This window comes from Halichoeres trimaculatus, unplaced genomic scaffold (assembly GCF_033239565.1).
Source record: "Halichoeres trimaculatus isolate MK-OKI-2021-1 unplaced genomic scaffold, fHalTri1.1 fHalTri1_scaffold_8, whole genome shotgun sequence".
NCBI lineage: Eukaryota > Metazoa > Chordata > Actinopteri > Labriformes > Labridae > Halichoeres > Halichoeres trimaculatus.
Genome location: NW_027437186.1, coordinates 3935759 through 3963528, shown reverse-complemented (window position 1 = coordinate 3963528; position 27770 = coordinate 3935759). Strand labels below are relative to the sequence as shown.

Below are 27770 nucleotides of genomic sequence, written 5' to 3'. Positions count from 1 at the left end.
CGGGGGCAAAAAATGCTGATTGGGACATCCCTATAAAGAACAATCAAGCTTTGTTTCAGAGAAGGCTATGTGTCGCCAGGGGAAATGAGGCCAATGTCGCATGGTAAGTGATGATTCTTTTGACCAATCAACGGTCTGCAGTGTTGTAGCTCCACCTTCCGAGATCGGATCAGTTTAGACTGACACCTGTATGGAAGGGTCCCACAAACTGGGATGGCTCATCTCGGTTATTTCGGGGTCTTTCCCGGGATTAATCCGTGGAAACACCGTAAATTGTGTGCTGTGCCGAGATGAACCGAACTGAGCCGCTTGGTGGAAGCGGGGCTTTTGACTTAATACGGGCCACGTTCACCTGATCAGTGCAGAAAAATGTCTTCTTTCAAGTAACAAGTAACACATGAAAACAATCTGAAGCAAGAGTTAAGTTTCTAGTATGAAGACATTATTCAAGTTTTAAGCAAATTTTAGAGAATTTTTTTCTTGTTCCATTGGCAGATATTTTTATTTGTTACAAGCACTTCAGACCTCATTTTTGCCTTTAAATAACTTAAGACATTTTTCTGGACTGACCAGTTGAATGTGGCTCATATCATGTATGAAAAGACAATTTTTACCTAAAATAAGATAAAACACTTGATATGATTTCAGTTTTTCCCAGTGCTGGCTCCAGATCCCCACCACCCAGCCTCTCTCCACCTGAACTGTAAGCTTCTCTTCCTCTCCGTCTCTCCTGTCTCACCCTGGGTCCAGCTTAAAGCTTTAAAACATCATAGCAGCTGTTTATGAAGCCAGGTTTTAAGCAGCTGCTCTGTCATGTTACTAGATGTTGTGTAATAATCTTTACCCTACCTAAATGAAGGAAACAAGCTACTCAAACACTGGCTCCTGTTTTGCAGATGCAGAGTAGATAAAACAAAGTTGCTGGGTGTACTCACACAGAGGACGTGCAGGCCCACTGCGCCATCAACGCGCTCCTGGTTGGTGAAATAATCCCTGGGGAACTCATGGATTGCTGCAAAGAGGAGAAGACACACAAATATGAAAAAAGTAGCTCAGATGAGAGAGGAAGATCACCTCAGGGACTCATTCGTACAAACAGTAACAAATAAACAAACAGATGTGATCAAGGTGGAGGGCACAGACTTGAATCACATGAACAACTGCATTTAATAACCAGCAGAGAGGCGCAGAGCAGAACACAAGGAACCAATGGTTGGAACCCAAAGAAATACACAAGCAACAGGAGCATAAGTTGTGTCATGTTTTTTCATGATCTGTCTTTCATCTTTCTTTCTTTTACAGCTTGTGCCTGTGAGCGATTCATAATTAAACTCTCTAAATGACAGCTTTACGTAAACATCCCAGGGCAGAGGGAAAACAAAGAGGTAGAGAGCTAAAGCAGCTCAATGTCAACAGCCTCGCTCTGTTTTCTGTTTGAATCGACTTTGTTTGCATTTTTCCTCTCTTAATTCTTGACTGGATTATACTTCATAATTTACGGTGATGTTCAGAAGACACATGCTAATGTAAATATTACATCCTCTTCTGGTGCTGGGCTGTTTGTATTTAAGTATGGTGTGTGACTAAAAGGAACAGGTTGCAGGGTTTGATCAGGAGCCATCACTATGTTGCAACAGAGAAAAAGTAACGACTCCGATCCAACTTTTGTGCATCTGATACCGACACCTGGGCTATGGTATTAGTCGATACCAATACCGTTCCAATAGCAGTGTTAGATAACAACCTGCATGCCCTGCTGTGGGATAAGACTGGTAATTAGGGGTGGGCTATCGATATAAACATTGATAGTATTGATTCCAAGATGAGTATTGGTATTGGATCGATACTAGCCTGATGAGGTCGATACTGCAGTTCCTCTTATGTTGTCCAGCAATTTACTTTATTTTCCTCCATCTGCTGCTTCTCTGTGCTAATGGGAGGGAACTTTTGTAATTTTTCACTTGCAATTTTTTTTCCTTAACAAATGTGATGGTATAATAGTTATCTTATTACTTTCATGCAGTTCAAATGTTGTTCTATTGTTGTGGTTAGTTAAAAAAAAAAAAAAATTATTGCCTAAAATTTTTGTGCTGTGTTTTACCTTAATCATAATCATAATCAACCAACTCAAGGCAAAATCACAAAATTATTCGATGATCATTACATTTCATGTGAAAATTATCGGTATCGGTATTGGCAATACTAGCCCTGTATTTACTTGGTATTGGATCGATACCAAATCTCCCAGTATCGCCCACCCCTACTGGTAATGTTTTGGGTAAAAGGCAAAATATGAGTATTTGGAATTACTGAAGTTAATATCTATCCAAAATATGAAACATTTAAATGTTTGACAGCAAAAAAAAGCTTTACAATGTAAACAAGTTCTTTTCAAATGTAAACTTATTAGAGGTGCACTGATTTTTATCTTTTATAACTGACAGCATATACCTTCAATGTTCCAATCTTATTTTACTGAAATTCATTGAACAATACCTGTGAAACAATAAAATCTTTATACTTAAACCTAAACAACCAATTAAGTTTTCTGAGTTTTAGGTCCCAGAGCAAAAAGCAACAGTGACTGGCTGTCAGACCTTCCCAGAGGTATATAAGATCTAGGGGCCGTTAAGGCCATAAGGCCGTTCGGTTTGGTACAGTGCTGTATTCGAGCGAGTACAGTAAGTTTATGTTAGCACATGGCTCTTTAATATTCATGTGAGTACTCGTCCATGATTGGCTGAGCAGGGAAGGCGTTTTAACATTGGAGGAAAGAGGTCTGTAATGTGCATATCATATGGATGTGACGTCTCATGGTGAGCCAATCAGAAAATGAATATCAAAGAGCTTCCGTAGCCACAGGAGCTTGTGTCTGAACTGTGCATCATGGCTGCTGCTAATGACCAACTGGAGCTTGAAGAGCCTCCCCCCTCGCTGTATAATGGCAAGTTTTTGGTTTAATAAACATGCTAAACAAGCAAATGGTTTTGTGTTGTTCCATACTGTACAGAAAATGTACCGAATCGTGACCCTAAAACCAAGGTACGTACCGAACCGTGATTTTTGTGTACCGTTACACCCCTAATAAGATCAGTTTTATATGTAAGGATGGGCTGATCACAGATCACTGATCACTGATCACAGATCCCTATTCCCCCAAAATTAAGGAAATCAGCACCGATCGATCGGCCAGCCAACCGATCGGTGCATGCCTAAAACTTATATACCCCGCTGACTGGTAATGCAGCCAAAACCAAAACAAGTGCAACAGAGGCAACATTTCAAATCAAGTAGCAAAGAAGGCCTCCAGCTTACAGGGTAACTCTTTTAACTGGAACACCGCCAGAGACAGAGACACATTCATACTATCAGGCTCAAAGAAGACCATTGTTTAGGAGGTACTAAGGTTTGCACGACAACGTTCCAACCCGAAATGCAATATCGCTGAGAAAAAAAAAAAAAGCATTTACATGGAAACACTGAGGGACTAAAAAACGCTGTAGTAAGCATGCCAGTCCTGTAGATGGCGCTATAACTGTTTTGTCCAGAAGCAGCTTTTGGTAGATCTCCACTGAAGTAGAGTTGGGCCGGTCATCTGCTGTATTGGTGAATGCTAAGAGCAGAAGTGGAGCAACAGATGCTCATTTTGTTAAAAGACAGTCAGCAGATTCAGCAGCACAAGCACAACATGGTAGTTCATGATGATCGTAACAAAGCTGTTGGACTATTGGATGTGTGATTTGGAGCATGATGTCATCTTTCCCACTAAAAAAGGGGGCCTGCCATTTACGAGGCAACATTCAACTTGCAGGCCCTGCTCCCTCCTGTGGCTGAAAAGCTCATGCTGTTGTTCTTCAAAAAGTCCCTAGTTCCTTGGGAAAGTTCCTGCAGTCCCAAAGCATGCTATGTGAGACAGAGCGGAGACAGTAGAGGCCTCAGCTCCATTGGAGGAATAGTTGGGTTGTGTATTTTTAGGACCACAGGCTAACGTAGGGCCGGGTGTCACGGTGATCTGGCAAACACCTGAACCAAAGGGAAAGTGCCCTACAGAGAGAATCAAGCCCTCTGCACATGCTCAGTGTGGAGCAGCCCTGAGTGAGATATCACTCTGACACCACTCTGTTCCTCCATCCTCAACCTGACAGAGGTGCCAACATGAATCCATCACTGGCCGACAGCACGGCCCATCACAACATGCCAAAATATCATTCACAGCCATCATGTGCATTTCCTGTTGCATATGAGTCTGCACACGAGTGGGCGGCTAAAAATAGCCACTGCTGAGCTTGTGTGTGTGTTATTTGCTTGGCTTCCTTTGTGTGTGTTCACTGTGTGTGTGTGTCTTGTGTAACATGAAGGCTGCCCGATGTGCAGTGACATTCTGTCTCTCACTAGCCGTGAGGTTGTGAGTCAGGCGGCTCCAGCCTCAGCCTGCCCTTCATGGCCCAAACACAACACAAGGCTGTCTGCTCATAGGAAGTGACAGCAGCACAGGGGGAGGGGCACTGAGGGAAACAAATGAAGAGACAACAGTAAAACATGATGCCTCTGAAAAATGGTGAAAACAGAGTCAAAAGTGAAATGGAAGAAGGTCAGAGCGTGAACAGAATTTGACAGTCCTCCAAGTCTTGTTTAATGACAGCATCAGTTTGAAGTCCAAAACCCATCCATCTGTCCTTTCATCCATCCATCCATCCATCCATCCATCCATCCATCTGTCCTTCCATCCATCCATCTGTGCATTCATCCATCCATCCATTAATACATACATCTATCAATCCATCCATCCATTCATCTATCCTTCCACCCAACCATCTATCATTCTTTCATCCATCCATTCTTCCACCCAACCATTTATCATCCTTTCATCCATCTATCTATCTATCGATTCTTTCACTTATCTATCCAGCCATCCATCCATCCATCCATCCATCCATCCATCCATCCATCCATCCATCCATCCATCCACCTTTCCTTTCACCCAACCATCTATCATCCTTTCATCCATCTATCCATCCGATCTGTCATTCATCTATCCATCCATCCCTCCACTGATCTTCCATCCATCCATCCATCCATCCATCCATCCATCCATCCATCCATCCATCCATCCATCCATCCATCCATCCATCCATCCATCCTTTCACCCAACCATCCATCCATCTATCCATCTATCCATCCATCCACCTTTCTTTTCACCCAACCATCTATCATCCTTTCATCCATCTATCCATCCATCCATCATTCCATCCATCCATCTATCCATCCATCCATCCATCCATCCATCCATCCATCCATCCATCCATCCATCCATCCATCCATCCATCCATCCATCCATCCATCCATCAGTCCTTTCATCCATGCATCCTTTCAGGGCACGATCACACTGACCATCCAAACCCTGGTGTGCACAAGCAGGTATCACATGAGCGCATGGCCCGCCGACGTCTTGTGAAGCAATCTCATCAGAGTCAGCACAATGAGACGCAGAGAGCACTGTTACAGCTTTACACATCAGACTGTACCTCTGCACACCCCAGTAACACCATCATCAAGTTTGCAGACAACACCACAGTAGTGGGGCTCATCTAGGGGGTGGGATGAGTCTGCATACAGGGATAAGGTGGAGCAGCTGACTGGGTGGTGCAGAGATAACAACCTTTAGGCGATGTGTGCTCTGTGAGGAGCTTTTAGGTTATTTTGAGTGAAAACCTCTAGTGTTAAAGAAAGCAGACAATATCAAAGTCTAAGGAGCTGCAATTCCTCCAGTGTCCACTAGAGGCTGCCTCTGTCACTACATTAATCATGCAACGCCAACAGGAGAACAACCACAAGCAGGTTAACCAGAATGACTCCTCTGTATCGCTGAACGACTACTCTGTTAACATGGCAGACAGGACACACACACACACACACACACACACACACACACACACACACACACACACACACACACACACACACACACACACACACACACACACACACACACACACACTCACACACGAATGTGTCAGATGTGAGACAATACAGAGAAAGAACTTCATTGATTTCTTCCTTGCATACTGCACATCTGTATTTGCAGGTCATGTGTGTGTGTGTGTGTGTGTATGTGTGTGTGTGTGTGTGTGTGTGTGTGTGTGTGTGTGTGTGTGTGTGTGTGTGTGTTTTCCTGGGTAAGTGTTGGTGTCAGTTTATGTGTCTGGTTCTGTGTCTGTGTCTGTGTGTTTCTTTGGCACAGTTTGTTTTGACTGTGACACATTCTCTATAAGAAGCTAAAGCTCTCCCTCTTCCTGAATGACTCTGTGTTGACATCTGTGCTGATCAGCCGGCGCTCTTGTTAAAGGGGATTAAGCTCGGGCAGATGTGTTGGTTTCTTGGAGAAATGGGGGAAGGTGTGAACTGGTGTGAACTTCATGTGACCCAAGAGGTGCCGGTGATACTGATGTTGCACTTTCCCAACACGCTTAACACAGGGTCTGCTGCTGTTGATCTGCTGATCCAGCCTCTAAGACAGTCAAATGAGAAATTCAATAACATTCATACAATCTAAATTAAAGTGAGTGATGTCAGTGGCAGGGCGGACTGGTTTAAAGCAGATTAGTGATCCACATGGTGTAACACTGATGGCTACTATACCTTTAAATTTCTCTTAACACATCCAAAAACACAAGCACGTTACATGTAGGCTGCACTTGCTAACCTGCTGTGGCCGTGCCACTCGGACCCGTGTCATTATCAGCCTGGCTGACTGATGCCCCGCCACTGTTACTTTTAAACATTTAGCTGCATCCTGTTGTAGCCTTTTTTCTTTTATGTCCTTAGTTTCTCTGCCCGACCCGTTTCTTTATTTTGCATCTTTCTTTTCGCCATGCATATTCATACCATCCTCCTTTTTCTCTTCTTTTAAACAAAACGTGAAAATGGATCAGTCCAATTTGGGAGAGGCCACTTGTTTCCCTCCCTTAATTTGTAAAATATTAGATTGACCCGGTCTGACGTGACGTCTCACCGACTCTGTGTTATCTGAGCCCAGGGTTGCTGCTGAGTAGGGCTGAACAATTTATCGTTTTCAGATCGAAATCGCAATTTTAGACAATGCAATTTTGAGATCGCCAAAGCAGCAATTTTTTGCAGAGCTCCTGACTGACTCAGGATCTGTTGTGTAAAGTATCATACACATTCTGTTTTACAAATTTGTAGACAATTGATATGTTAAAAGTGCTGGTAAGCAGGTCAACAACACAAAGCCTCTGTTTAGGAGTAGAAGTTGATGAAAACAGATTATTTATCATCACTATTGATGATTAAAACATCGTGAATTGCAATATCTGCCAGAAAAATTAGATCTTTTCCTAAAATCCTTTAGCCCTACATGTGAATATACCAAAGCTTGATTTGAAGAAAATCGTGAACCGAATTGAAATCACAATATCTGCCAGAAAAATTGCAATTCAATCTTTTCTCATAATCGTTCAGCCCTACTGCTGAGTCTCTGTTTTATTAACGTTGTTAATTTAAAAAAAATCCTACCACCGGCTGGTTAGGGCCTGGAAAAAGACGGCCATTTGGGAAAAGTCCAGAATTTCCAGATGGCCAGCCCGTCCCTGGTCAGTGGGCTAAATGATATCCCACAACGCTGGTACAAAACAACTTCTCTGCTCTGTGTCCAGTTTGACTTTCTAGTTCTTTCTTTATGTGTTCTGTTTGTTGTTTTGGTTGTTCTGTCAAATCAAACCACTTTTTATAAGAACGCCAGCAACCACAGAAAGCGTGGAGTCTGCATCCACCATTAATATCAAACTTTTCCTACTAACCAATCACAGCTCTTAGCAGACCACACCTCCTCACTAAGATCGAAGCTTCTTTCTCCTCCTAGCCCAGAGATTTCAAAAATTTCCTGAATCACTCTTAAGCTAATTTTGGGCACAGGTAGGAGCTCTCTGAGAGGACTGTGAGGAGCTTTGTGAATACAGGCCCTGGAGTTTTGCTCGTATGATTTCATGTTGATCTCTGAAACCCAGATTGAGGTTTTCACCTGAATTCAACCTGCAACTGAAAACAATTTGTTCATCAACACATAAAGCTTCAACAAGAAAAGTCTTCACCTTTATAAAATAAAAAAGGTCAGCTGAAGACACTTAGTTCAGATCAGTTCAGAGCTTTTATCGTCCCTCCAGGGGAAATTTTGCTTGCAGTGACGGCACATCAAACAACAACAATCAATAAATAAACAAACATTTGTACAAGACAGCGTCGCAGAATGCAGCAGCGCCAAACTTAACATGAACAACCCCTGGTGATGTACAAGGATTTAAAGGGTTTAAAGAAAATAAAGAAGTGAGGTCATGGGTAAAACTAGTTGTCAATATAAAACAAGGATAAAATATGTCATGTCACCTGAGGAGTACCATTAAGAGTTATGCAAGTTGACTGCAGTGATTGCAGTGATTGCTCGTGGCACAAAGGAAAATTTGTACCTTTTAGTACGTGCCATAGGTACCTTAAATCTCCTTCCCGAAGGGAGAGAGATAAACTCCTCCAGCGGTGGGTGGTCAGACTAACCAGGACAGCCTGTGCCTTCTGTAAAACTCGTCTGTCAAAGATCTCTGAGAGGGAGAGCTGCTGCAGGCCAATGATCTTACTGGCTTCCCGCACAATCTTGACCAGACGATTTTTGTTTTTAAGAGAGAGGTTTCCATAGAAAGAAATTAGACAAAAAGTTAAAACTGACTCTATAAAAGATTTATAAAATAAAACCATCAAAGTCTTATCAACATTAAAAGATTTTAGTCTTCGCAGAAAGTACAACCTTTGAAGGCCCTTTTTACAAATCGATGAGGTGTTGAGGTCATGTGACAAGTTTTTATCAATCACTGATCCCAAGTACTTGTAGGACTCAACAATCTCCACCGCTCTACCCTTGATAATGGTTGGGTGTGCTTCTTGTGATGTTTTCCTGAAGTCAATGACCATGTCTTTAGTTTTCTGAACATTTAGCTTGAGGAAGTGGCTGTCACACCACTCCTCAAAGTCAGCTGTAACTGGCCCATGGTCAACCTCTCCATCCTGGAGTAAACTGACTAAGACAGTGTCGTCAGCAAACTTTAAGAGATGCCTGTCAGTGTAGTGACTCTTACAGTCATTTGTATATAAAATGAACAATAAGGGGGACAGGACACACCCCTGAGGTGAGCCTGTAGAAGAAAACTTCTTTTTAGATAAAACATTATTTACCCTAACTACCTGAGGCCTGTGGGTTAAAAATTCTGTGAACCAGTCGGTCAAACACTGGCGTTTGTTACTATTACCCAGCTATCCTGTTGATTTGTTGGCTTTGAACAATGCTTTGTTTTAATTGGTCAAAACCAGAGACTGTATATAGAGTGGACAGCGTAGTTCCGCCATTTATCATTCTACAGTTTTGAAGCCAAAATACCGCCGTCACAGGCGCCACCATTCTTTTTTTTTCCGTTGCTAGGCGCTACCCAAGTAGCTGCCTCTTGCAGCAGCTCTCTCGTCTTTGTCCGTTTTTTGTAATTTTTTTCGTCTCTTTTTCGCAATCTTTGTATTTGGAGTGGATCATCACTTTGTATGGTTCATTGTTGGTCATGGACACCAAACTTTTTGTGGCTTCAGTGAAATTTTTGCTACTTTTTCTCCTGTGTTTGTCTGGAGATCCTACATGTAACCATGGCTGCATTGTTTACACGCGAAATTTGCTGTTAGCAGCCTGTAGCATGTCAATGCTAACTAGTGTAGGGCTTGATGATTTCCCTTGAGGTGAGGAGGAGGAGGTGAGGACGACGTGCTGGTTCTCGGATGTGAGCTGGGAGGTGACGACGTGGACCTGTCCTTCCATCCATCGTTGTTGGGAACGTGGGATCTAGCCCCGGGGGATGGATGAGCTAGCTGTGCTAACCCAGCGGCATCATGCTGTTCACGGAAGTGGCTGACGGAGCTGACATCAGACGCCGGCCCCACATTGGAGGAGCTTCACCTGCTGTGAGCAGACAGGATCCAGGAGACAGAGACTGAACAGACTTCTGGGGAGGCTCAGTCCTGGACCCTGTGGAGGTGGAGACTGGCTGGGCTGGAGAGTGGTGGACGGGATGTCATCATCTAATTTCTGGACCTTTTTGCACTTTCTATAGACTTTCTTACTTTTTTTTTCTTAAATGCTGCGGTGACTCCTAAATTTCCCCTCGGGGATAAATAAAGTATTTTCTATTCTATTCTATTCTATTCTATTCTATTCTATTCTATTCTATAGCAGTTTGCAGCCAGAGTCTGCGCAGTAGAGAATGTGTGGGATTCTGGGAGACTCTAATCTACTAATTTCTTTTCTTTCGAGAGTCTAATCACTTCTTGACTCTACCTCCCAACCTATTTTACAATCCCCCAAAAAATACACAAACACGTCAGCTGTCAGTTATCGTTAAATGTTACGTAAAGCATCATTTTCAACCTCTTCTAACTAATGAAAATGAATTTTTTCAGAAAAAAGAGGACTTGGATACAAGACAACCAAATGATATCTTCAAATCACCACAACAATCAGATGTGAGAAACATTTCTACGAGGTGTATTAATTTTTTAAAGTTTGACCACAGCCCATCTGGAATGGCTGGAAAGCCAGATTTTTTTTTACCTATACTGCAGCCAGTCACCAGGGGGAGCAGTTTTTGTGGAGACCTCACTTCGAGCCAAGCAAGTGGATGTCCATTTTTTAAAAAGTCTATGGTCAAAACCTCTCCTTGACGATGGGTTTCACAAACATGAACAACATCAGAGATGGTTAGCAGTGTCTTCAAAGAAACTTAAACCATAAGTGGTGGTGATGACGGCAGTAGAAGTCAAAGCTAGAGATTAACCAATATGTTGTCTTCAGGGCCGATACCGATTAGTAGTCAAGGAGGCCGATAACCAATATTCAAAGCTGATATTCATTTGCAGTCAAAGTGAAAATACTGGGATCAAAATTTTGTATAATACAAAATCCAAAACTTAAATTAGTTCAAAGCCTTTGTTTATACGTTTAGTGAACAGCTTCCAGGCTCAGCAGCATATCTAGTTAAGTTAAAGGAAAAAATTGGAAAAAAAAAATAGTTCCTTTAAGTTTTCTTCAGTACAAAAAGTTTTCCAAAATTTCAATGTAACTGCAACAAAACTGCACTGAATGGAGTTTGTGCTGCCTTCTGTTTAGTTTTCACACGACATCTAACCATTTCTTATAAAGTCATTGCCCTCGTTGCCTAGTGTGACTTGAGTAGCCGCTCATTGCTGCAGCTCCCTCTTCCTTGTCTTTTCTTTCTACTTTTTTTCTTCTCTTTTGATCATTTTTGTGTTTTTAGTCTGTAATTACCGGTGTCTCATCTGTTCTTCATGGGCACCAAACTGGTTACATTTGTAGAGGTGTTTTTACTATTTTTGTTCCTGTGTTCGTCCGGGGATCTGACATGTAACCTTGGTTGCATTGTTTACACACAAGTTAGCTGTTTGCAGCCTGTAGCATGCCAATGCTAACTGGTGCTAGTCTTGATGTTCCCCATGATTTTGAACACAAATTCTCCCAAAGTTTTCAAAGAGGCAGACACTGATTTATTATTGAGAAAAATTAGAAAGTTATTTTCCCTATTTAGAAAAAGGGCTGAAATGATCAAACATGTAACGAAACCTGTTTTATATGCTGTCCCTCTGCATTAGCTCTTGTTTAGATCTCTAGAATGCAGTATTTTCATCATCATGTGGCGTACACTTCACTGTCTGACTGCTCACCCTGTCATGGTTTTTGTGCCATGCGTGCGTGCAATGTACAGATGTCACACAGGATTTATGTTCGTGCTGCTCTCCGCTCCAAGGATAAAAGCCTCCGCTAAGCACTTGAAATGTAAATGTCAAAATGCTTCCCCATATCAAAAAGAGTCAGTCCTTTATAAGCATCCATCATGATTTAGGATTAAATAACCCCATATGCTGGCTGATGGTCTGAACATCATCCCTATGCTGACGTCACCCCCTCATACTGTACTAATCTTGTTAAAAAAAGGCTCATCAAACAGAGAGGGACAAAAGTGTTGCATAATCTGAGGATTTAGAAAGAGGGAAAAATCTATGGTTTACAGTAGCTGCTGCATTAAAACATAATCTGAGTTAGCTGCTGTCTTGTTTGGTTAAGTGCGGCCTAAAAGCTTAATGGTGACTTTAAAAAGAGACAGGTCAGCTGATTGTCCATATCAAATGAACCCAGTCTTTATTGGCTCCACCTCCATTATCTCCATCCAACAATCTTCCACCGCTTATCCAGATCCGGGTTGCAGGACAGAAATGTCATCAGCAAGGACCAGCGACCCCTGCCACCAGCTCCTCTGGCATTCACAAGCCAGTCAAGGGATACAATCTCCATTGTGACCTGGGTCTACCTAGGAGTCTCCTCCCAGATGGACATACCCGAAATACCTCACCAGGAAGGCATTGGGGTGGCATCCTGACAAGATGCCCAAACCCCCTCATCTGGCTCCTCTTGATGCAGAGGAGCAGCAGCTGAGCTCTGAACCCTTTCTCTAAGGCTTAGTCCTGAAACCCTGTGGAGAAAGCTCATTTCACCTGCTTATATCCACCATCTTGTTCTTTTGGTCACTACCCACAGCTCGTGACCATAAGTGCAGGTTGAATTGTAGATTGACGGGTAAATTCAGTTTTGCCTTCTAACACAGCTCTCTCTTTACTACAACGGACTGGTCCTGTACACTGCCAGCCTTAGCTTGGTACAGGTCAGGTTGGTAAAGCCGGATTCTGTTTGTGTTTCCACAGCCAACCGTGTCCTTCTTGGTAGGCGGTGTGTTAGCTGGACGCCAATTGCCGTGTCAGCTATGTAACAGTGGCACAGTAGCATGATGCAGTGTACCTCGCTAATAAATCCAAAGAAGTAGAAAAACAGGACACAGTGATCAAAGAGCAACGATGGAAGACATCCAGCAATTTGTCTTCTTTGTTACAAAATATAATCAAGCTTTATTTCCTTAACATTCTTTTCCTTAATAACGTTGTCGCCATGAAGTGATGATTCTTTCAACCAATCAATGCTTTGACTGGTCGTTTTGCTTTCAATCAATGGACTGCAATATTTCTGTTTCAACATTCTGGGGTTAGTTAGCTATGTCTGGCACCCCAAGAGAATGGTACCAAAACATGGGATGGTACTAGTGCTGCACGATTTGGGGAAAAGGTGCGATTTGCGATTAGGTGGACAATATTGCGATTGTGCTTGCGATTTACTAAAAAAAGTTGTGTCATGATGAATCTACAGACTTGCTTGGGTAATCATGGAGAAAAATCTGAATTGCATGTGCTGACATTGCAATTGCGATTGCGATATCCTCTTTTGCGATTACGTAATTGCATGTGCTGACATTGCGATTGTGATTGCGATTGCGATAATCGTGCAGCCCTAAGTGGTACAGGTTGGTATTTAAGGACCCGTCCCAGTTTGAACTACAGGAAACCTCACAAAATGCATGCTGTACCAAGACAAACCAACTGAACAGCTTGGTGTAAATGAGGCTTTAAACTCCTCCACCCGGGGCAAAGACTCCTCCTGACCCAGAGTGGGCAGTCCACCAGTGTGAGCAGGAGGTCAGTGTTCGATGAGTCCATTAAGACCATATCAAGGGTCCCCATAGTTGACTCCCTCCGCCACTTGGCTGCACCTAGAAATCCTGTCCATAGTGGTAATGAACAGAATCAGGGACCAAGGCCAGCCCAGTTGGATTCTAACCCTGACTGGGAAAAAGTCTTAATGCCGGCAATGTGAACCAAACTTAAATAACCTGTAACAATAGGCCATCGACTTTATATTTCTAGAGCTACCCGTACAAGACACCTCAGGGGACACAGTCAAAAGCCTCCCATTATTTCCCATCTGAAAAAAAAAGGATGAAACAAAGATAAGTCACTGGGACCCGCTGTGAGCTGGAGTGAGCTGATAAAAGCAGCTCGTTCAGATGAAAAAATTAAGTCTGGGGTTTCTGAAATGTCACAGCTCATATGTTCAAGGGTTGAAGCTCAGACCGCTCCAGACTGATAGTTGGCATCAACTGTGTGGAGCTGTTAGCACCAGTGTTAGACAGTTAGCTTTTGTTTGTAACAAGACTCATTTGAATGGAAAAGCGTCTGTTTTACCCCAAATCATGGATTATTTTTACATGTTCAAACAGTTCGTGGAGAATTTAAACCTTTGAGTGCTTTGGTAATAAGATGTTAGCATGCACAAAAGCAGCACAGTCCTAAGTTGGACGACTGTGATTACTTTACACATTATTACACACAGACTTGTCTTCCTTCATACTGGAGACAGATCCTGAGCAATAATCATTTGATGACCTTCAAAGAGGACCCAGTGTCAAAGTGGAATCATCACCACGCCAAGATAATGAAAAATGAGGAAACATTGTTTTCACACAGATCTGGGTCACTGTCATTATTTTTGGATTCAGTCTTTCATTAACTTTTCATCCTGTGTTGAATCCCTCAGAATAAGGATACTGACCCCCTCGACCCTGTATATTCAGAGTTTCTTGAGTCACACCTTCAGACACTTTGCAGACATTAAAACAGGTTGATGATACTTTTTTGTCCACCTTCTATTCATGTTTTAGGTTTTGATGAAAACTATTTAACCCTGATTTCTGAGGTTTAAACTCACTCTCTTAAGTTAACAGCTTATTTATGTGACAGCCTCGAAGATGAGCTTTTCCCTCTTGACTCAGTGGAATCTATCGCACAGCACTGTTTCTACCTCAAAGGAGCAGCAGGTTGTTTAGTTTTCTGTGAGCAGCACTGCTATAAGGACTTACTGTATTGTGTTTTTAGCCTGTAGCTTCCAAAGCAGCTTCAGATGGTAGGGAACCCTGAGATAATGCTGTTTGCTTCAGAGCAGCATCAGCTTCTGTGCCAGAAAGAAGGATGTTTGGCACAGTTTGACAAACATCCTGGCAGACAGACTTTTCAAGATTGTTTTATCTGTCCAGACTGTTAATTGGTTCTGAGATGCACATGCAAAAAAATGCACATTTCAGAGTGGCCTTTTATTGTGGGCAGTCCAAGGCACACCTGTGCACTAATCATGATGTCAGATCAGCATCTTGATGTGGCACACCTGTGAGGTGGGATGGATTATCTCAGCAAAGCAGAAGTGCTCACTATCACACATTTAGACAGATTTGTGATCAATGTTTGAGAGAAATAGTGATACTGTGTATCTGGAATGAATTTTCTATCTTTAAGTCCATCTCATGAAAAATGGGAGCAAAAACAAAAGTGTTGCATTTATATTTTTGTTGAGTGTATTTGAAATGGCATTGGTTTGTTTGGAAAGTTTGATTAAATTATTAAGTGAAGCAGTGATGAGCATGAGGTCTGTTTGGTAAAGAGCTGCTTCACTTCAACTAAGAGTTTAACCTCTAATATGTCTGATTTAATGCACATGACTTCAGTTTGAAACACACACAAGCTCTCTCTCTCTCTCACACACACACACACACACACACACACACACACACACACACACACACACACACACACACACACACACACACACACACACACACACACACACACACACACACACACACACACACACACTGTCACTTGTCAAATCCCCGAGCTGTGTGAGAGCAATGTGGATTGACCTGAGTGGAGAAGGACAGCTCGTCACACCGGGGGCAGAGAAACAACAGTCGACCCCCCAACCCCAACTTAGGCCGCTGCCACCCCCCAACCCTTACGTAATGCTGAGAGAGAGTTACATAAGAGCTCAGCAGCTCAAAGACAAAGACCCACATAGAGAGGGAATAATCCTATACATCATTAAACAGCTCTCAGGGGGCCGCGGTGTTTTAAGAGCAGCGGAAAGAAGCTGCCGTACGCAGATGACAGATGGCTTTTCCCGCATCTACAACAAAAGATGCTCTGCATCTGTTTAGATGACAACCCCACATTTCTGCATGGAGGGAGAGTGTGTCCAGAAACAAACCGTGGTCTCTACAGTCCTTAGACATATTTCATCAGTTTACATCTCATTTGGTGTTAGAGTGTATCTAGGATTCAAGGATTCAGCGTTTTTTACCATTTGTACATGGACCAACAGTCCAGAAACAGGAATTGGTTTGCGGCGCTCTCTCAAGATGTCAAGATGTAAATAAAATATTGAAATAAAGAATATAAAACAATTTAAAGAAAAAAGTTAAAAACAGTAGAGCACTGAAACACTGCAGAGGGGGGGGGGGGGGGGGGGGGGGGGGGGGTAATACGTACAGGAACAGTGGTGATGTGTGCACAGAAGTAAGGAACCAGACCATGGCTCTTCGTGGTCTTCGTGGACCTTTAAGGCTCCTGAGGACCATCAATCCTATTCTGGATTCATCACTTTAGCTCATTGCTGTCATTCTTTCCTGCTCTTTGAGCTGAGTCTGCTCTCCATGTACGTGAACCCAGCAGCTCATCTATGAGAGATATGACACAGAGCTGGGTCCTGTGGCCTTATGCCTGCTAGTGTTTAACAGTTAAAGCTCATAGCTACACACGTAAACTGCAGCATGTGGTTACATTTATTTCCTGCCACAAGTGCTTACAAGTAAGTGGGTGGTATTACCTAACACGTCGAACATTTGTCAAAGGGAAAAATAAAAGAGGAGAACGAGGAGAGGTCCATTTCCCTCCAAAAACCCCTCTGATATCCATTTTAGGATTACTGCTGCTGTTCACAAAACTTTAAAAGTTCTCTTCCTGCAACTTTACTAGAAGAAGAAGAGGAGGAGGAGGAGGAGGAGGAAGCTACAGTCCAGTCTGAGCTTCCCTTCTCTCACACCCGTTCCTAACTGCTTCCCTGCAGCCTCGGGCCACAATTAGCACCAGAGGTGGCTCTGTGAGTGTGATCCAGGTTCACAGGAGCCCACCCCTGAGCTCCAGGAGTGGGCAGGCTCACCTCAGCACTGCCCTGCTTGTTAGCTGGGAACTAATTCCTACTCAAGGACAGACTGTTGGATAAAGTTAAGAAACTTTACTTTTAAATGATGCTTCAACAATTTCATTTTCTGATCTGATCTGATCTCCGATTCTGATCCCGGAAAGAAAATAAAGTAACCTGGATGGAGAGCAGGAAAAAAGCTAAATCAAAATATGGTACACAACGGTTTCATGGTGCAATCTCTCCACTAAAGCTTCAACAAACACTGGGGAAGCTAACCTACAAATAATTTTAAAAAATTAAGTAATAAACTAACAAAGCCACTCCAGCGTCCTCCCACAGTCCTAAAACATACGCATCACATTGATAGGTCACACTAAAGTCCCGTTTCCACCAAACAGTCCAGTATAGATCAGTACAGTCTGATAGAGGCCAGATCAATAAAGCCTGATCTTAATTGTGTTTTTATGGCCAACTGAGTCCCTTCTTGGTAGGCAGCGTGTAAGCCAGATGACAGAAACTGACTATCAGAAAGATAGTCAGAAGAGTACCCAACAAGCCAAGGACCACCCTGAAAGTGCTCCAGAAAGACTTGGCAGCAGCAGGTATAATTGTTACAGAGAAAACAATAGGCAATGCACTCCATGGCCATGGCCTTTATGGACCTCTAGAAAAGGCATCTTGAAACTGGTTTAAAGTGTGCTAAACAGCATCTTGACAAGCCTGTAGAATACTGGGAGAATGTTGTCTGGTCAGATGAGACCAAAATTGAACTTTTGGGCTGTCATTCTACATACCATGTTTGGAGGAGAAATGGCACTGCACATCACCCAAAAAACACTACACCAACAGTGAAGTTTGGAGGTGGAAGCATCATGGCATGGGGTTGTTTCTCATCTCATGGCGTTGGCAAACTTCATATAATTGGCGGTGCAATGAATGGAGCCATGTATGGGGAAGTTCTTGACATGAATCTGCTGCCATCCACCATGAAGGTGAAGATGAGACGTGGCTGGAGCTTCCAGCAGGACAACGATCCAAAGCACACGGCAAAGTTGACTCTCAGATGGTTTCAAAAAAAAGAAAGAACTAAAGAAAAGGGTTCAACAGGGGGCACCAAAGAATATTCAAGATTTGTGTGGGCCATTAGTTCAAACATACAAGAAGCTTCTGGAAGCTGTCATTGCAAACAAAGGCTTCTCCACTAAGTATTAGATGAGTCTCAGTTAGCGTGTTCAATACTTTTTTCCTGTGTTATTGTACTTAATTCCACATAATCATTATTCACGGACTTAAATGTCATGATTTCTTTTCATGTGTGGATTATTGAGTTAATACCAATGCCTGGTAGAAATTTTGTCTGAATTGCATCATTGGAAATAAAGGTGATGAGAAAAGGTTGATGCGTTCAATACTTATTCTGTGTGTGTGTGTGTGTGTGTGTGTGTGTGTGTGTGTGTGTGTGTGTGTGTGTGTTATGACTCCAAAAGAGAGAAGAAGTGAAGATAACAGATGAAACAAGCGTTGTGAACTGTATCTCATCGATGTTATTTGGCTATTACAAGAAAGACGATTGTCATGCCAAGCTGTCGTGAAATAAAAATCGATGGTCCCTGAGTTAAATTCAGAGACAGATGTCAGAAAATAAGAAAATCACTTCATCCATCTTCTCCATCATTCGAAGCTGCAGGTGTCCACATCAGACAGAGACATGACTCTGTTTGTCGTGTCTCTGTCAGGATGCGTTCACTTTCAATCACTCCTTTCTCCACACTGACAGCCTGACCACTGTGACAGGCTTTTAACAAGCTCTGGACAGAAATAGGCATTCCCACTGCGTCTGTGCCTTCCCGGCTCAGAGGAAACAGAGTGTGTCGTCTCCGCCTTAAAGGGAGACATCATGGAAATGCTTCTGTTACCCCCTGCAGGGGCCGGGAGAAGCAGGAAGAGATGGAAAGGAAGAGGAAGGAGTGTGGATTTCATCTTCCATGGAGTCAGCTCTGGCTCAAAGTGAGGAAGAGAGCGATGAGAGGAATGATAGAAAGAGGGATGGAGGATGGAGGGTATGAACCTGTGGGAGGGAGGGGGCTCTGTGTGTTTCCACAGGGATAAATGACAGGGGGTGCTGGTTTTTGCAGCCAGTGGACAGAGGAACACACTGAAAACTTGTCGGCTGTGTGTTGGTGTGTATCAGTGTGTGTTAGCTCCTAGCTAAAGGTTACATGGTAATACTGGCATTTAATCAGGGAGGCAGCAAACGTGGGCAGCAAGAAATCAGATCATGACCCGCGCTGACCCAGAACTCATATTATACAGGAGAGGAAAATCAATCCCACACAGTCTCACCTGTGGAGGGCAGAGTGTGAAGGGTGTGTGTACGATACATTTCCTCCTTATCATATTCTTTCACAGCTGTTAGAGCCTCACATCAATCTGTGCTTTATTTTAGAAAGGAGGAACTCTGCTTTCCTGTGGTGTAAACATGGACATTAAGGATGTTCAGACTACATGTGTGCAGATTTTCCAACTCCTCTGATGAAGACCAGAGGCAGGCCAGTTCTGAGGTGAGCCGTGCTGCTGTGACGGACCGCCCTGAACCCCCTGTGTGCTGCTGATTGAGACCTGAGGCTGTAAACACAGACGAACAGAGCAGGGGACGGCTCTGCTGGATTACTCCTGATCTCCAGTCTTTCTTTTTTTATCCAGGAGTCATCCTCCTCTTCTTTCCCTTCTTCCTCACCTGACCCCTGCTTCCACACGCCTTTTTCAGAGAGCTCGTTAAAGTGAAACCAAAGTGTGGCCGTTATGGAAACTGGCTCTTGTGTGCTTGCTAACCCTCTGAATCCTTTATCAGGGTTAGTTTATCTTCACATCTCATCAAAGCTTTTTGAATTTTTCCAGTGACCTCTCGTGTTACTCATGTTGACTGACTTAGTTGCAGGCAAACTTCATGCAGCCTCTGTCATCGTGATCTGTTTTGTGTAGGGGTGTAACGGTACATGTATCCGTGCTGAACTGCTCCATAAGGCCGTTCGGTTTGGTACAGAGCTGTATTCAAAGGACTACAGCAAGTTTACGTTAGCCGCCGCACATGGCTCTTTAATATTCACGTGAGTACTAGGGTTGTCAAAAGTATCGATACTTAAAAAAGTATTGATACTAAAATGTTGTATTCGGATACAATACTCACTTTCAAAAGTATCGATACCCCCCGATGCCGAGCCGCTGACACTGCGTCCCTCTCTCTCTGCCTCCTCACACACACACGAGAGCAGGCACCCCCCCCCCGTTACGCACTCAATAACAAAACAGCATGGCTTGGTCAAAAATGAAAAAGGTAAAAGTGTTGTTTGGAGGTATTTTGCGTTCGAGGCTAACGAGCTTGGACCTTAGGACACAGATAAGCCAGTATGCAAACACTGTTACGAGGCGGTGTAGGCCGTGTTATTGTTAGCCATTAGCCGCAACGAGCGATTAAAGGCTGACGTAACGTTAATGATTATAAACAGGGCTGCCGACTGTCACGCGTTCGCCGTGAGACTCACACATTTGGATGGTTTCACCCGCACTCATGCCACACCTCCAATTTCTCACACTCAAGTCAGAGGCACAGAAGCACAGAGGACGCAGAGGTCGTGTTGTGTAATATACAAGATACACAGGTATGCACCCTATACCCACTAGAAACCCCCAAGAAATACCATATAATCACTATAAAACATAATTATAGGATGGTTGTGTAACTTAAACTTTCACTTTCCGTGTCCGCGCGCTCCTCTTTGTGCCGGCGTGCGTAAATGCGCAGATAGACACGCATCCCAGCAGACAGTGAGAGATCGTCAGTCACTGTGTGTGATTTTATATTTCAAACTGTGTCTTGATAGCTCATGAGCACATTTTAAATGAACACAGAGACTTAAAAAAGACGAGTCAACCTTTTGATGAATCAAAATGCAGCATTGTTCATCAGTCCATCTGAGCTGCTGTTTTCACTCACTCACTGTTTTCTAAATGATAAATTCATCCTGAGGTTCCCTGGGTCACATGTTGTTCATGGTGTGAGCAATCTTTTAAGGATCAAGCTTCAAATACAATCTACTAGTGCAGTGGTTCTCAACCTGTGGCTGGAGGCCCATAGGTGGGTCTCAGGGCTGTTTTTAGTGGACAGTGCATGAATCAGGCAAAATTTTGGTAAAAATGTCTTCAGTGTGTGCTCAGGCCTTAAACTTTCTTTTTACACAACTGTTTGTTGTGTGTGTGGTACTGTTAATTGTTACAACAGAGGTTATATTTGCATTTTTTTGTCATTAAAATTTTTTCTTTTAAATATTGGGTTCTTTTTTTTTATCCTTGTGGTATCGAAAATAGTATTGAGTATCGAATATTTTCCTGAGTATCGGTATCGAGTTGAAAATTTTAGTATCGTGACAACCCTAGTGAGTACTCGTCCATGATTGGCTGAGCAGGGAAGGCGTTTTGATATTCATGAGGTAAGTGGTCTGTGATTCGTGCTTTGCGATCATGTGCATATCATATGGACGTGACGTCTCACGGTGAGCCAATCAGAAGATGAATATCAAAGAGCTTCCGTAGCCACAGGAGCTTGTGTCCGAATTGTGCATCATGGCTGCTGCTAACGACCAACCGGAGCTTGAAGAGCCTCCCCCTCGCTGTATGATGGCAAGTTTTTTGGTTTAATAAACATGCTAAACAAGCAAATGGTTTTGCATTGTTCCATACTGTACTGAAAATGTACCGAACCGTGACCCTAAAACCAATGTACGTACAGAACTGTGATTATTGTGTACCGTTACACCCCTAGTCTCGTGTGTTGTTTCTCAGTCTTTCAGTCATTGTCTTCTTGTGATAGAAAAGTTGCAATGAAATTGCCTTGAACAGTCCCTGGCTGCAGTATTTGTTAATAAATGTGAGGTTTTTCTGTTTGACATGTCTGCAACTTCATAAACAAGGAAGTGAGTTCAGCAGGGGACTGACTGCTACGATTGGTGAAACTTGAGGGGGCGGGTGAAACTAACATGATTGTGTTGTGGTGATTGAGCAAAACTGCAAGGTCGCCCTGAATTCCAGGGATTGGTTGAATTTGTGTTAACTGTTGTGATTGGGACATCGCAACTTCCAAGAGGGACTGATCATCCCCGTCCTTCATCATCTAAAGGGGGCTTCACACCGCCGTGCAGCAACGCGCCGCCTCCGGTCATTTTAATGAGGGACGGGCGGCAGACGGCAAGCGGTTTTGGCTGCGGCGGTAGGACCCAGAAGCAGAGTCCTGCAGGGGTCCAATTTTCAAGATCCGCCCCGCCCCAACCTGGGGACGTACAAACCCGCACCCGAACTGCAAACCCACGCATCAGCCTGATTAGTACCGCAACCTGATCCGACCCGTTGAAACACGACCCACAGCCCGACCCGCAGCCCGACCCGCAGCCTTATTTAAAGCAATCATTTTGGGTCATATTGTCTGAAAATTGAACGGTATATCGCCATAGTTCAGATGCCACTGAGTAAACAAAGCACCTGAATGAAGCAACTCTTCCAATAAAAGCCTGACTTCAGCTCCATCATCAACCCTCTGTGATCTTCTCACATACAACTGTAAAATCACTCGTTTTTTACGTTTCATGCTTTTAAACTTTTAATCTCTTAAAAGGACCTTTACTTGTGCAATAGTAGACTTACTTTCTGTCCAGACTTAAGCGACGCTCAGCAGGTACGAGCCGTGATCATGTCACAACCATGGATGTATTATAAGAACTGGATAGCGTGGCTATATGGTCACTGCCTTACAACCAGCTTACAACTTACGTTTTTATTTTATTGTATTTATTATTATTTTATATTAATTTTGATGTGTCAAACTAAAACCTGCGACCCGACCCGCATGTTATTTTTTTCCACCCAGATTCAAACCTAGGAAAAAAACGTTTTTAAAAACCGCCCGCTAATCAGCTGTTTTTTCGGGTACCCGACCCAGTGCAGGACTCTGCCTAGAAGCTGTTGCCCCCCACATGCACAGATTTCCCCCTGCCGCCCGGAGTCCAGTGTGTTGAACTTTCTGGCGGCAGCTGCCTGGGAATCACATTGAAGGTAGAAGAAAACCCAGAAATAGCAGGCTTCGCGGGGCAAAACGATCAATGGAGGAGGGAGCTAATACTGCTGGTATCTGAATATCCAGAGCTCTACAATAATACTCTACTGTCCTACAAAGACAACCAGAAGGAAAACTGGGCATGGGACAACATTTCAATAAAATTGAAACATTCAAAACATTAAAAAATATTAAATTTGATTTGATTTATTCACAGTAAAGGGGTTCGAACCCTATTTTCCCCTCCATTTTATAGTCGGTAGTGATGTAGTATTGTGGAACCAACCATTGAAACGTATTTCTCTGGGGAATTCTTTTGATGACGGAACCTCACTTTCCCCTCCGTGTTTTAGGGTGCATCCGAATAGTCCTTTTTTGATAAGGAACCTTCCTAACTGAAGAAATGACCCGGAAGCATTTGAGTGTCAGCGATGATAAGTGCTGTTCGAATTCTCCAAAAGTTAAGGAAAGGAGGGTCGTTGCTTCCTTTAATATCTCCTTTAGCTTAGGAAACACCGGACCATCCTTTTCAAAAGGAAAGGAGAAGAAAACGCCCCATAATGCCTTGTGGCACGTGACATGTATAAATATGGCTCCTGCAGAAAGTTTACGGAAACTTACGATGGAGAAGGGACAGAAATTATGTGCGAGACTGTTGCTTTTCCCATCCTGTGTCTGCCTGAATGTGTTTATTGTGTTCACGATGTATGAATGTCAAAAACCCGAAACGTTTGGTTGCAATTCCGAACTGAAACAAGGAATCCTAGTGATAGAAGTAATAACATTTATTAAAATCAATAAAAGAAGGACAAATGAGGACTTTTACAATACTCCAAATATAATAAATTCAAACAATGTTCATAATGATATATGTGAATGAAACAGGGGGTGTAGTGTTTCTGGCAGTCTGCTGTATTTTCCAAGACAGTCCTCTTGTGTTATCAGGCTTCAGATTGTCAACATTTATAGATGCTCTCACAAAGCTCACACACACTGCATGACCAAAGACAAAACACCATCACAGGTAAATCCTCTGATCATGGATTGTTCATGTTAACTGGTGAAGACACGAAGCGACCCTGTGAGATAAGGCAGAGGACAAATGCGCTTCTTGTAGTTCATTTTTCGAAACATTGTAGTCCGTCGTGGCTTACCTACGTCTCAAGCAATTGTTGTCACATAAATATGACATCAAAGTGAAAGTGCAGTCAAATTCCTCTTTGGCCGCAGTTCTCCCTTCCTCTCATCTTTTCCCCTCCTTCCCTTGACCCTGTGACGTTTTTTATTGGGGTTAAGGTAAAGTGGATAGGAAAGGACTTAGGAAGGACTATTCGGATCCACCCTTAGTCTGTAGTAATGTTAAATTCTTGAATCAGCCGCTGAAATGTATTCCTAGGGGGGATTCTCTTGATGACAGAATCATGTCTTTCATAGTCTTTATGACCGTATACAGTAAACAGAAACTGTAAGGTACTACTCTGGGGTACGTGTTTTTGAGGAGGGAGTGTTGTGAACTGTTTTATACAGTCTGTGGTTGTGAAGGACTTTTGGGTGGGCTCTGCTGTGACATCTGCCGAATCACCTCATCACCTCTACGTCACTGCCGCCTGTTACCCCATGCTCATGCCATGGTGGCAGGAGCCGCTTTGAAAAACGCTCTGCATTTCATGGGCCTCCGCAGGCAGAGAAGCGGTTTTTGGGGCGGTTATGGCGCGGTGGTGTAAAGGGCGCTTAAGAGTGGGTCCACAGAAAGTTTAAGAGATAGAGACTTAAAATAAACTTGATTGGATAAGTTCATTGTAACTACAACGCTGAAGATCTTGATGTAAATGAGTTTCACACTCAGACATGTGGACGTTCCAGTTTGACCAAATGTTACACAGTGTACAGACTGTTGATGCGTTCAGCTTCTCTTTTTAGGACTCAGAGAGAAATAAAGGAAGTGTTTGTGACGTGAAGGAGTCAGTAGCTAGACTGAGATGTTCTCATTTCCACTCCACTGTGTTGCTGTAATCTCTGCCCTGACAGCATGTGACTGTGAGCCTGTACGCCTGCTGCTTAATTACTAACACATTTGTGGAGGTGGAAGATGGTTGTGAGGCAGTCAGAGGAGACAAAGAGGAGGAGACAAAGAGAAGGAGGTGACTGATAGATCATCCTTTCAGAGTCTTCCTCTCAGAATCTCTAGAAACTTTAAAAACTGTCAGACTGGGGTGGCACAATGAGGGCAGCGACATACGTAGGGGTGTTCAGGGTGAACGCGTATACAACCTTTTTCCCCTTTTCCACTTAACCGGTTCAGAGATTCAGACAGCAGGGAAAGAGAAGGAGAGGAACAATGTGATGTTGACCACCTAAACCAACCTGGTATACACTTAAACGAAAAAAGACCACCTAGCTTTGTTTTTGCCATGTTATTGCATTTTAAAAAGGTTGTTGGCATTGAGGTTTAACCAGAGTTGTAACAATTTGACTTGTCAACAGTTGACAATTGAATTGCCACTACGCTTTGGCAGATGGAGAAGTTCTTGGAGCCAGCAAATAGAAGTAGCCGAGTGCCTAACAGGTAAAGAAACAGCACCTGTGACCCACTAATCTACTGCTAACCTGGCTGGTTACCATAAAACAATTTTTAGAAGATGAAAAAGCTCTGGAGTTGAAGAAGATATAACATATCATACTAACTTTATTTATAAAGCACTTTTAAAAACAACCACATGTATACACAATAGGGGTGTAACGGTACACAAAAATCACGGTTCCGTACGTACCTTGGTTTTAGGTTCGGTACATTTTTGGTACAGAATGGAACAACACAAAACCATTTGCTTGTTTAGCATGTTTATTTAACCAAAAACTTGTCATCATACAGCGAGGGGGAGGCTCTTCAAGCTCCAGTTGGTCATTAGCAGCAGCCATGATGCACAATTCAGACACAAGCTCCTGTGGCTACGGAAGCTCTTTGATATTCATCTTCTGATTGGCTCACTGTGAGACGTCACGTCCACATGATATGAACATGATCGCAAAGCACGAATCACAGACCACTTTCCTCATGAATATTAAAACGCCTTCCCTGCTCAGCCAATCATAGACGAGTACTCACATGAATATTAAAGAGCCATGTGCAGCGGCTAACGTAAACTTACTGTACTCAAATACAGCAATGTACAGAACCAAACGGCCTTATGTAACGGTTCGGCACGGATACATGTACCGTTACACTCCTAATAAACAAAGTGCTGCACAAGTAGATAAAATAAAGAGATAAAAACAGGTGAGAAAAACACACACACACATACACACACATACACACACACGCGCACACACACACACACACACACACACACACACACACACACACACACACACACACACACACACACACACACACACATAAAGACAAACATATCTATGAAAACAACTAAAAGCAGATAAAAGGAAAATGGGAATAAGATCAGGCAAAGATGCTAACTTTTGCGGAGGTTAAAAGCCAAAGAATAAAAATGGGTTTTAAGACACCCAAAACCATTCATGACGTCCCTTTCCCCGTGTTTAGACGCTGCTGTAAGCCACTGAGCAGAACACCCCTCTAGAACAGAAACAAATACACACACAAATAGAAAAAACAACATATATTTTCCTCTGAACAGGGCCGGCACAAAAACTTTTCCACAGGGGGCCTTACAGAGTTAAGAGGGAGCAAATTATCCACTTTCAGTTGGGAGTGAATGAGGGTAACTCACTGTCCCTGGATTATTTGACTGCAGAGCAAATATGTGCTGCACTGCTGAGCTTGCAACTTATTAAGAGTGAACTATCCACAAGAAATAAAAAAAATGGAAGCCTTTCTCTTAAAGTTGTGTGTAAAGTTCTCCTCCCGACAGCCACCCTGCTCTTTGAACACTAGCTGTGTGGGCTGTGTGGGCTTTGAGTGGAGTGACTACAGAAACATGAGCGTGAAAGGTAAGGGAGGAAAACGAGACGCAGCACACCAAAAACAGCCTCCAAATGTGACTTTTCTTCTTCTTGAACTGAAGCACCTCAGCCCTGGTTGCATGAAGCGCAGACATAGGTTGGTTTTGTTCAGAAAGACGCTGCTCCATCTCTCGTGACTGTGCTAATCCCCAGTGTTGACGCACGGCTGCCAGAAAGAAGCATTTCCACACTTCAGATGGAGACAAAGAGTGATGTGCAGATGCAGGCAGGGAGATGATACCACAGTTTAGATGATAATGACAAAGAGTGATGACTGTGGAGGATGGATTTGTGTGCTATTTAAACTCTTTCCACGCAGTGAAAGTGAGAATTTGTGTTCACAGGAAGTTTGTGGATAAGGCAGGGAGCAGTGAAACACAAGATGCTGCAGGTCAACAGAGCACAGCTTCATCATCAATGAGGCCTGACACTCGTGGGTAAAGCAGTGGCAGGTAAATCAGATTGCAGAGACACACACACACAAAGATTATTGACATTAGGAGGTTCATTTTGTTTGGTTAAACCATTGATTTGTTAATCCATTATTTCTTCATTCCCCCTCCCAGGCATGTTACGAGTGCTGGATTTTGTTGGTTTGGTTCAGCTGTAGTGTGCTGGTAGTCCCATTTTCGCAGTTTCATTTTGTTGGTAAGTAGTTAGCTTCTCTTCTTAGTCAGATAGTTTTAGGCTGTATTCAGACCAGAAAAGTCCTTTGGTCCA

General features: G+C 43.1%; 1 protein-coding gene across 1 annotated transcript in view; it reads right to left on the bottom strand.

Annotated features, from left to right (window-relative positions):
• The window catches only part of slc24a3 (solute carrier family 24 member 3), a 142647-nt gene that overhangs the window by 37204 nt on the left and 77673 nt on the right, over positions 1 to 27770 (bottom strand). Inside the window, exon 3 of the mRNA XM_074676117.1 lies at positions 936 to 1012. Coding sequence (XP_074532218.1) covers positions 936 to 1012 — 77 coding nt within the window. The remainder of the gene's footprint in view (positions 1 to 935; positions 1013 to 27770) is intronic.